General features: G+C 41.5%; 2 protein-coding genes and 1 long non-coding RNA gene across 10 annotated transcripts in view; 1 reads left to right on the forward strand and 2 right to left on the reverse strand.

Moving 5' to 3' along the window:
- The window catches only part of LOC105283824 (casein kinase I), a 32,475-nt gene extending 24,496 nt beyond the window's left edge, over window positions 1–7,979 (forward strand). For 3 of the 8 annotated variants that reach the window (XM_011346891.2, XM_011346893.2, XM_011346896.2), the window contains 3 exons: window positions 369–475; window positions 1,957–5,644; window positions 6,012–7,979. In XM_011346891.2, coding sequence (XP_011345193.1) covers window positions 369–475; window positions 1,957–2,026 — 177 coding nt within the window. In that variant the 3' untranslated portion in view covers window positions 2,027–5,644; window positions 6,012–7,979. Of the gene's footprint in view, window positions 1–368; window positions 476–781; window positions 1,296–1,956; window positions 5,645–6,011 lie in introns of those variants that run through there. The other 5 variants (XM_026968982.1, XM_011346890.3, XM_011346894.3 and 2 more) reach the window with 2 other exon arrangements.
- On the reverse strand, window positions 966–2,171 carry LOC105283825. Its single transcript, XR_894753.2, has 2 exons — window positions 2,038–2,171; window positions 966–1,528 (listed from the first exon to the last, which is right to left on the reverse strand). It is a non-coding gene; the product is annotated as an uncharacterized LOC105283825 (long non-coding RNA).
- Window positions 7,980–8,947: 968 nt separating the features above from the next.
- On the reverse strand, window positions 8,948–10,446 carry LOC105283826. Its single transcript, XM_011346897.3, has 4 exons — window positions 10,029–10,446; window positions 9,783–9,957; window positions 9,475–9,678; window positions 8,948–9,400 (listed from the first exon to the last, which is right to left on the reverse strand). Exons 1-4 carry the CDS (start codon window positions 10,204–10,206, stop codon window positions 9,172–9,174), a joined length of 786 nt encoding a protein of 261 aa, XP_011345199.2. The 5' UTR covers window positions 10,207–10,446; the 3' UTR covers window positions 8,948–9,171.
- Between the last annotated feature and the right edge of the window lie 444 nt (window positions 10,447–10,890).

The raw sequence follows: 10,890 nt of genomic DNA on the forward strand, positions 1-10,890 counted from the left end.
GCGCTTCTTACTTTGTTTAGAGTATTGCTTTATTAATCCCACTAGTAGTCCTCCTAGATATATCTATTTTTGCTTTTTATGGTAAATTCTTATTCCTTTTTGTCAGATTTTTGTAAGATTTATTTGATCCTCTGTGCAATCTGCAAGTAGATTGTTGTGGTTAAATTGATTTTTCTCTATATACGTCTTACATTCGTAGTTCTCTCTTTTTCCAAATCCAAGTAGAGCAGAAACGATTTCCGATATTCACGTCCAATGTGTTGAGAAATAAAAGTCTGTATAGATACGTAAATTCCCTCAATGTAAAATGCCCATTTAATTATTTTTTTTTCTATTGATCTTTGAATAACGTTGCATTATGTATACAGGTGGTGTCTTCGACTAACGGAGAACTAGCTAATGATGATCCAACCGCTGGGCACTCAAATACGCCAATTACAGCGCCTCAGGAAGTGGACATGATCGACGAAACCAAGTTAGTAGCAGTAGTTTTGTTTTATCACTATGATTTGTCTCTGTTACTCTATCTCTGTTACTCCAAGAGATGATAAATTCGTGAAAGGAATGAAAGTGCAGTTGTCTAATAGATTTCGTGAATGCCTATGCATGCATCTGTCATACTTACATGTACAGTATTCTCGAATATTATCGAAACAATTATCATTCAACGCGAGAAAGTATAAACCCCAAAGCGTCAAAGTTAGAATTAAATTAATAAACTTATATCGTTTTATAAAACGCTGAAGCATTCGATTTAAAACGCATGTGGTATTATTTTCAGAAAAATAACACGACTAAAACGGAAGCATTGTCCTCGATGTGGAAAATTGTTGTTCCGATCTTTACAAGCATACATTTCTAGCACCCACCCTACCCCCATTCCCGAATTAGGTTTGTTACATCAATACAAGTGGCCGATTCAAGATTTTTTCCTTCGTAATATAAAAAGGAGATACAATATTCGTTAAACATATTGTCTGAGATTTATTCTTGTAGAAATTGTATATTATTAGATTAGAACGTAATCAGTGCCATGAACAGTATCAAAATATACAATCATGATGAAACGAATATGTTTATAATGAAACACATTTATATTAGATTTTTGCATTAGAAATATTATTCAATTGCGCAATATGATTTACAATATTTCCGTTTTCTCACTTTGTTGAATGTATCTCGTTTATAATTTTTGTACACTTTAATAGTACAGACTAGAATGAATCCAATAATGTGACTGGGATTACAATTCAATTATAATTCGCTGCAAAATAAAATGAGCGTTTTTTGTTGTACTAAACATTTTTATTATATCATTATATTATTTGTCATTATATCATTTAATATTAAAGACTGTCAATCGTTATATTACATTAATGTGTTATATCGCACAGAATATTCCACCAGTCATATTGATTTATCCATGTATAATTTAGACAATCCAAACTAGAGACAAATTGCACACGGTCTTCTCAGCTGCATTGCACTAACATTGCCGGAATGATGTACTTGTCCATATCTGGCCCAACTATAATTAAATGTATACATTATTCTAATTTTTCTCTCGTTCATCCCTTTTCGTTTCTATACATCAAGCTGTGACATTCTCAGATATAATAAATCGTTGACTTCACACATACACATACACTTGTTCATTTTACCATTATTCTTCTCTTCATTTTCTATCAGAATGACTCTTAAAGGAGGTTGACAACACCGCATGAGATAATCGCAAAATTATATAGCATATAGAATTAAATTAAAAGTGAATACACAAACGGATAAAATATTTTTATCTTATAAACTTGAACAGATTCCTTTCTCTCTCTTTCTCTGTCTCTCTCTGCCTTTTATATCGCGCGTCGTGCGCGGAATGCGACTGTTTGCCCCATTGCTGCATGCTCGGTGTTAACCAACGAGAGACACTGCCAAGGGGACGACTCTAAGTCCTATTAGTGTTTGCTTCATTTCCAGATGCTGTTGCTTCTTCAAGCGCAAGAAGAAGAAAAGTGGAAGGCAGAAATGACTGTCCGTTACCTTTGGTCTCGGGGGGGCGGTGCAGTGCGCGGGTAATAGTGCTGAGCCTGAGGGAACCACCGGGACACGCGGCGGCGCCGCCGTTGCTGCAACGTCGAGGACAGGCAAACCCGGCGGAGCAGGGGGAGTAGATGATAGCGGCGATCCTGAGCGAGAGGCCGTCACCCTGTTACGCGTCGGCAGCCGATCCGCGTCCCGGGACTCGGTGTTGCACACCACCGTCACGATGACGCCGACACCGACTCCGCCACCACTGTCGAACTGATGAACCACCATCACCGTCACACCATCATCACGCAGCCATTCGTCGCTGTAATCATTTGCTCGGAACGGGTCGCGCGACCCTTACCAACTCTATCGAGATCGGGAGAATGAAGCCGCTTTTCCTTTGGCCAATCGAGCTGATCTTTTCTGATAAATAGGCGGACTCGCTGACGACGATTCGACTCCCTCTGTTTCTCGCCGTGATGTCGATATCGGAATTCCGCGATAATCTTATACCTCGTTGCAATCAGGAATCGTTTTAGCTACGTCTGCGTCTTGTGATGAAAGCGTCTACTCGTGCGGCCGATTGACAAGCGCTTACTCTAGATTTTCGCAAAGACTTGATACATTGATAGCAAACCGTTGTCGAACTCGTGGGAGCTGCCGGGCCCACTTTATCGATCTGTTTCTTTAATTCTTTTATATGCTGTATATGTATGAGAATATACAGAATATACGTCTGAACAGGTGGAGAAAACGACTGGTACCAGCGATGTATTATTCTGCGACAAGACGCAGTGGAATTGCATTTTTCTCGGCGGAAATTTGATCGCTAGTTCCTGATCCTGAAGTTTATCGTTTTATTGCGTGGATCGAAATACAAAATGCATTTTTCTCTGTATTTTTTCTCTTTTTTTTTTCTCGTGACGGATAATACTGCAACGTGAAAATTCATGAAATGCAGAATAATGGAATGCTCAAAATTTTTGTATTTTCATGCAACGAGACGTTGATTGACTTCTCGTCTCTCGATAAACTAGTGATCTTCCTCGGTGATCAGACTGCCGCTTGGGGTGAAATTTTTCGCTAAATTAACGTGTCAACTGGAGAAATATATCTCTGGCCATCAATATCCATCTTTTTAGATGCGTGATTCTGATATACGTCTTGCAATTTCGTCTGATTCGGCATAGGCTTTCCCCTTCCCTATACTATCGTGAACAAGCTGATGAATATTCCTCGTGGCCTCGAGCTACTGATAGGAGTGAAGACATTGGCGAATCCACTTACCTACTTACTGAATAAATCCTCTCGTTTAGCCAAGAAAAGTGACCTCGTACTATTATTATTACTATTATTGTCATGATTACATTTCATCTTGTTGCTACCCACTACCACTATTACTATTACTACTTGCTACTGCTACTATTACTACTGCTAGTACTACGGTTACTATTATTATATAGCAATTATTCATTATTATTTTATTTTATTTTATTTCATTATTATTATTATTACTAATTATATTATTACGTTGAACGTTCTCATCGTCATTATCTTCATCGTCATCACTGTCGTCATCGTCATCGTCGTTAGCTGTAGTCGTCATCATCCTTCTCATTGTCTAAAGCTCGTTTATCGATTTACCTTGTTATTGATGTCGATATTATCAACATATTGACACGTGGCTGTTGACTGATAACGGACGTCGGCCAGGACGGTTCGGTGCCGGTGAACCGACCGGATCACATCCGCATTACGTAGGAGCAAGAAGGAATTGACGTACCGATGTTGAGAGAACTTGTTTGTGCCTACGACTCTCTTCTTGTACCACGAGGGCGTCTTTTAATACGCCGTGTTTGCGATAGATGCGCGCGCCGCGTCGGCGACTCGTTGTGCGATCGCATATATATACTGAATTATAACGAATTGAAGCTATCACAGATCTCATTGTACTCACAGAGTCCCACAGGATAAATGAGCGTAGTGTATCCCCCGCGTTTCTCGTGATCGAGATTTCGGTTATCGCGAAGTCCGATTGTAATTACGTGAAAGGCATGAAACTGAAAGTTCGATCGTCCCCGGGACGGGACCAGGAATCGGTCGAGTATTCGCGAGTAAACCTTCGCGTTTCGCTCTTGCTGCGATCGCGTGATGTTGTAGAAAGTGAAAAATGGCACTTCTGATTTTTTCTTACGTTCGATTTCGAGTCTGATTCCGCCACTATTTGGAGGATACAAAATATATCGGTGATCCTGATATATTAAAACGTTGGTAATAGATGATACGAACACTGTTCTGTACAATTCTGTAAAGGAATTCTCTTAATCTTAATTACAGCTTGTGCATTGTAAGAGATATCGAAGAAGTAGTAGTATTAACGTTGTTGATAGACATTGTCGAGATAATGTTGAATCGTTCTCGTGACTAAACTATACCCGGCAATGCTAACAGTATATGCGAATGCTTTTTCTTTGACGTACACACTGCCTATCATTTTTCTACACGTGAATCATAGACGTACGACGATTCTATCATCGCTATAAAGATTGCGACTGATACATTAAGGCTCCGCTATGATTAACATTCGTTCCTCGGGCAAAACATAAAGTACCTCTTCGCGAATGTCTCCTCGTCACGATCACGACAGCTATCACAGCTACACGTTTGCTATACGAGCCGCTCGATGATTTTCCATCCACTCGCGTACTCGTGATTAACTTTAGATACGCGCGACCTGCAAGTCGCGCAGAAAGTCCACGCACTCTTAGAGTCGCATTTCTCCAAAGCAATATCAAAGGTTTCGGTTTCATGCCTTCCAAAGTGAAATTATCATGCGAGAGAGTGATTTGTCGCGACGAGAACAATTGAAATGATAACATTTTACATAACATATCGATGAAGTAAGGTTTTTCTGTCTGTAGAACTCTATAGCATATATAATGAAAGTTTAGTAGCATGTATATAAAAAAATTTGCGAAGAGCAACTTGAAATTACGTGACACTGCAGTCGATTCGTGTTCCATTCACCAGTGTGTATCAGTTAAAGGAGAAGGAAAAACCCGGAAGAAGAGAAGAACGTTTCTTTCAATACGAATTCACCTGCGTGGAGAGTGCGACTTTCGAGGACGGTTCTCGTTTTCTTGGTCCATACGTGTTCTCGAAGTGATTGTTAAGAGGACACGACGAGAGATGAAGGAGGAAAGCTAATGGTATGCCTGCGATTCTATTTTGATGTTCTTGAGGAGATTGAGGACCCACGTCGTCGGAATTAACGATGAAAAGAAGCGGACATATACATACGTGATTTCGATTGGAGGCAAATTGGTTCAAATCGAAAGCGCAATGAGAGACAAATTATCGAGTATTATGGTGTAATACGCAATAACGTAAAGAGTCACTGTAACGAACTATGTATAATTACCATTTTACTCTCCTGTTCTGATGTGGGGAGGAGATCGTTGTATTGTGAGGCATTTGTAGGATCTCGTACGAAGTGGCGCATGCGATTTCCTGCTAATGGCTTGCGACGAAGCACTTGAGCGACCGGAAGATAAACCGAGACGAAAACCTGAAGAACATGGAAAAGCGCGCAAGGATTCTTTCAGCGTCAATTAAACAAGTGAGTGAAAACACTTGAATTATTATTAAATTATAGCGTGTTATCATTTAAATTTAACAAAAAGGTTTTTAAAGGTTCTTCACACTCTGTTACCTAAATCTGGTTAGAAACAAAACCTTTATAAATTGTAATATTCTGCGAAATGCAGTTTATAAATATCTAGAGTTAATCAGAAAATTTACACAGAGAGGGAATCTGTATTAAGATCTACAATTTTTTTCTGAAAACTGTTTTCAAAACTTTAAGAAATTTTAATAAGATTTCTTATATTTTTTGTTAAAGTTTCACAAAGAAAATCTACACTTTAGTGTTAATTTATTTTTTTGCCTCAACGCGCAGTCAAACACAAGTCTGTTTTATTTTACAGGAGCGTGGTAAAGTGACAGATTGTACGAGGAGACTCGCGCGGACGCAGCGAGCGTGAAGAGAACTGTTGCTATGTTCGAAGGTCCACATTTCTTACGCTAGTCTGGTCGACGAATTCGCACCATCATCCCGAGATAGGCGTATGCAGACGTGCCGTACCGTGTTGATGTAATACGTCCGTACACCACGTTGTATCCACGTTGAAACACCTACGAATAGCCGACAAAAAAAGCGCGTCCGACGACAGGAACCCAATGTACTTACGGAGCTGTCGCGTATCCGAGACATATTGTATTACTTGGCCGTACGTGCTCTCGCACGATAAAACGAACGGAAGAAAGAAGAGAGGGAGAGAAACAGCCCGCCGTCGGACGTCTTGAAAAGTGATGCGCTTAAACAAACTAGAGATCAGAATTTAGATTGTACTCTCTCTCTCTCTCTCTTTCTCTGTGGATTTTCCTCTTTTTTTTCTCTCTCTCTCTCTTTCTCTCCCATTATCTGTATCTTCCTACTACCGACGCACCGAGAGCCGTATCGTTCCTTTTTTTGTAAGTTCGCCGTGGCAAGCAATCGTTGAAACAATCGAGACGTCGTTCCACATTTGTATCAGCGGACAGCAGAGTGAGTGATCTGACGAATGCCTGATAACGTCGCGGGTGAATACAATGTACCCGCATACGCATATGTACACGTGGTCCGCGTGCGTGGAAAGAGAACGAGTCGGGAAGAAACATTACTTCAGGGTGCTTTCGAAGCTGGATTCGTAGTTTCGCGTAAGTTGTATAATACCGTGTACTCCCTACCACTGTACATAGGACGCTAAGACCGCGATTGTCGCGTGCGCGTTCGTCCTCGCGAGTACATAGAATTTATTCGCGCGATCCAATAGCGAGCGGCACATAAATGTTAATCCCCGATGATCGTGAGGAGAAGACGTGCGTGCGTGCGTGCGTGCGAGCGAGCGAGCAAGCGAACGAACGAACGAACGAACGAAAAGTCCACGCGAGGCAGAGAGTCTCCGATATTTATATCACTGTCCTGCCGGCGCACGGGGGTGCCCCGTGCGCTGGCGTAATTATAATAAATATTCTGCTGCAACCATGTTGCGCGAGACGTTTAGCCCGTAGTTTTTTAGCCGATTTTTCAGAGCGCGCGCGCAAAGTCACAATTTTTAATATAACACGACTGACTGCTGGTTAAGTATGGTTGTGAGCAAAAAGTTCTCGTCTTCGCGAAGACATTTGTAGATGGTACACACACATGATACACACCTTTCCGTTCCCTCCCCCCCATAGATACATCTTTGCACGGAGAAAAGAGCGATCGCTGTGCATATGCGCTTGCGATGGAATTCGAGGCTCGTCGAAAACCCAACACGACCGTTATCGCTCGAGAGAGGTTTTTGTTTCCCTTTCATTTTTGTATATTTGTAAATTGGTACGAATAGATCGGACCAAGATCGATGTACACTCGTCCCTCATCTCCCGGCTCGCCGATCGACGACGAAGAGCGGAGCATCGATATACATTCGTGATCGCGCGCGTATCCGTGAAAATGCGGCCGTGTAATTATCATGCATTATCTTGTTGCACGCGAACGACTTGGAAGAAACGGAAAATTTCCCTCGTGTGTGTTGCAATCGATTGTTCAGTCGCGTTGTGCGTTGTCTGATTGACAGTGTTGGAGAACTGCCGTTGGAATTTTTGAGATTAAGTTAATCAGTAATAAAATTAGGATAAGGCATCAATGACGCGCATAGTGAGGTTTACGTGTGCATATTCGGCTTACTATACGTTCGTGTTGTTTTAATGAATTGTTGAGGAATAAAATTGCTGATTGCTATTGATAATAGAATGACGAACCACCGTTTTTATCGAATTGGCAGCTCGCGTATTGTCTGACGATGTTACATGCGCGCGTGTGTAAACATATATTTAATACTGCTGTAGAATATACGAATTATTTATGAGACGATTGCGGAATATTGAATTAGAGATAGTAATAGAACAGTTGCACGTGAACATACACTGCAAGCTGGATGTCATTTTTGCATGCAGGAACACACGAGGAGAAACAAGATCGACTCAGGAAGAGAGAACGCTGAATACATACGTGCGCGAGACGGTGCTTATCCCGATTATCGCGTACATACATGATTATTACGTTGTAACAACCGCAAGTTCCATTGCATTATCGATATGTAAGACTTGTAGCATCCTTATCATGATTTTCTGATTATTTTATAACTGACAATGCCACTGAGAAACGGATGTGTTCTTTACGAGGAAGCTAACGAAACGAAGACGAAATATTTGTATAGGTGCGGATTTGTAAAAAATAGTATCGCCCACGAGATTGTTCCCTTCCGATTTTGTCGGGTACTGTAAAATCATGCTGTATCCTCGGATCTATGAATATTACGTCTATATTAATGCAGACTCAACACGGCTCCCCACCCTTTCTCCCCTTCAAGTGGATTCGTTTTCTTTCCGCTCGTTTATCAATTGATCTGTCCGAAATTCAGCAAGCTTGTGTATATGATTAAATTGTTTTAGTACTATCGCATTACATTGTGAGAACTATGTGTTTACGCCTGTGTATACACACGCACATATATATATATGTGGGTGATTGTGGAAGAGAGGAGAGCGATCTACATGAAAAAGAACGGACGTAATAATGTAATCAGACTGAGCGACGTACGCCGGACCACGAAGAACAACCTGTTGTCTCACGTTTGCATTTTGCCGCACGCGTTACTAAAATATTACGCGAGTTAAAATCGCGAAAGATGACAGCGAATCTTACGTAATTTGAAAAAGAAAAAAAAACAAACGAGAAGAAAGACCGAACGTGTACATCTCTCTCCCCCCTATAGTGAAAACTTTATTATATATACGTAAGCTGTGATTACTATTCTAATTTTTAACTTATATACAATACTGATTATGCTTTATTTAAGAATTAACTCGTACAAGACAGTCCAGGAGGACGTTTTAACAGAGGAACTTAAAAAAGAAAGGAAAGAAATAAGAAAGACATTGAAATTTGCGTGGAAGCTTATTCTTGTAAATATGTGTTGTGTCTATTGCGCTTAGCAAGTAAGAGAAAAAAATTCTTAATGAATTCCTGCGTACTTTCTCTTTGAGATTTCCGTTTTGCTATGAGTTCTCTGTCTTTCTCTTTCGCTCTATTGTAGATGCTAATACGTTTTCGCTACTTTGGGACATTTTTGCTATCATTTCGACATTTAATAATTCTCTATTAGCCTCTAACATTTCTAACAGCGGCTCCTTCGTCAACATGTAACCGGACGCTGCTATGAAACTTCTAATGAGTTTTTTCGTTACATTTATCTTCCGTAAGCTCTTCTCCATCCTGTTTTTATTTCTGAAAAAGATTTCATAGAAATATTTTAAGAAGAACGCAACGAGATAAAACCTGACACTTGAGAGTTTTCTTACTTTACTATCTCAGGATTCGTCTCCTGCAATCTCTCGCCTTGTATTCGTTCCTGTTCCTTCAGAAAATTTTTGTGGTCGAGCAGTGCCTTTTGACACTCCACCTTCAGATCCAATTGTTCTTGAGATGCCGCCTCAATGGAGTTCTGAACAGCCATAATACTGTCATTAAGAGTAAACAGCTTGCGCATATAAGCGTAGATTTTCCTGAAGCAGACAAGATTACAAAATTCTATTGCTTCTATCTGTGTCTCACGTTTAACACCAATTGGATTTAATCTAATACTACTTCGTACAAATTCGTTGCTCACTTCTGATCTTCCTCAGTACCCTCCTTTTTGCTGAGGATAGAAAGGATAGTAGTACTATGAAGACATAATTTAATGGCCTTCGAGTTGATGAGCGTGTCGCTTATAACGTCCTGCAATACGCCTGAAAGATCCTCCTCGTTCCGCCTTGAACCATCATCGGTGCGCTCGGTGTACTCTGCAAAGCAACGGGATTTCATCACTTCAACCATTGGGATTTGCGCACGCTGTGCAGCTTCAACGACGTACGTTTGTACTTTGCTCTAAGCAGTAATAACCTGGCGTTCAAGTGCATCAAGGACTCCCTGGTCGCCTGGATCTTCTCGTTGACGGGCTTGAAGTCGTCCAGCGAGACCGCGCCGATTGGGAAGTCGTTAATCACTGCGCCCAGATTCTCCACGGATTGCTCCAACTCGCCGAGTTCCATCTCCGTTCCGTCAATCTCTCATGCGGGATCAAATAGTGCCGCTTGTTACATTCGCGAATCTACATGCGCGTATAACCTCTTCGGCGACCGTATATCTCAGGAAACCGCGTAGCGTTCATAATTTGCTGCGAGTTCCATCACATTGTACGCGTAAACGTCAAAATGTTACGCGGCGAAGCCACGCGACTGTTTTACCTAACCGCAAGCGCAAGCAAAGTTTTGAATCTGGGGAATCCAGCATGCAGTGCATGTACTCGAAAACATAAAATTCACTAGATCCTTCAGCTTGACCACAATCAGAGAGAAACCTGAGAGCGGCCACCAGCCTCCTGACGTTTGGCGCCGCCTGACAAAGCGGACGTGAACTAGTTCACGCTTCCCACCACAGCCACCACAGACAACAGGGCTGCGTTCCGATTCCTTACCCAGGTGCACCCGCTATGTTGGAGTGAGAATGATACAAGAATGAGATAAAAAGAGAGAGAGAGCACCCTGGCGTGGAATCGGAACGCAGCCCTGGGTGCTCTCCCTCTCTTTTATCTCATTCTTGTATCTTTCTCACTCCAACATAGCGGGTGCATCTGGGTAAGGAATTGGAACGCAGCCCAGCACACGGCGGCAACCCCTCCGAGTGCTCACCGTGCCCAACGTTGCTCGACTTCAATGATCGACGGGAACTGGTGT

Source organism: Ooceraea biroi, chromosome 4 (assembly GCF_003672135.1).
Source record: "Ooceraea biroi isolate clonal line C1 chromosome 4, Obir_v5.4, whole genome shotgun sequence".
Lineage (NCBI taxonomy): Eukaryota > Metazoa > Arthropoda > Insecta > Hymenoptera > Formicidae > Ooceraea > Ooceraea biroi.

What these genes read in the sequence shown, in the direction of transcription:
- LOC105283826 (XM_011346897.3), bottom strand. Translation starts at nt 10,206, where the DNA reads ATGGAACTCGGCGAGTTGGAGCAATCCGTGGAGAATCTGGGCGCAGTG. An exon ending in GCTTAGAGCAAAGTACAAAC is followed by an intron (nt 9,958 to 10,028) that starts GTACGTCGTTGA and finishes GTTGCTTTGCAG; the next exon opens with AGTACACCGAGCGCACCGAT. An exon ending in GGTACTGAGGAAGATCAGAA is followed by an intron (nt 9,679 to 9,782) that starts GTGAGCAACGAA and finishes TGTCTGCTTCAG; the next exon opens with GAAAATCTACGCTTATATGC.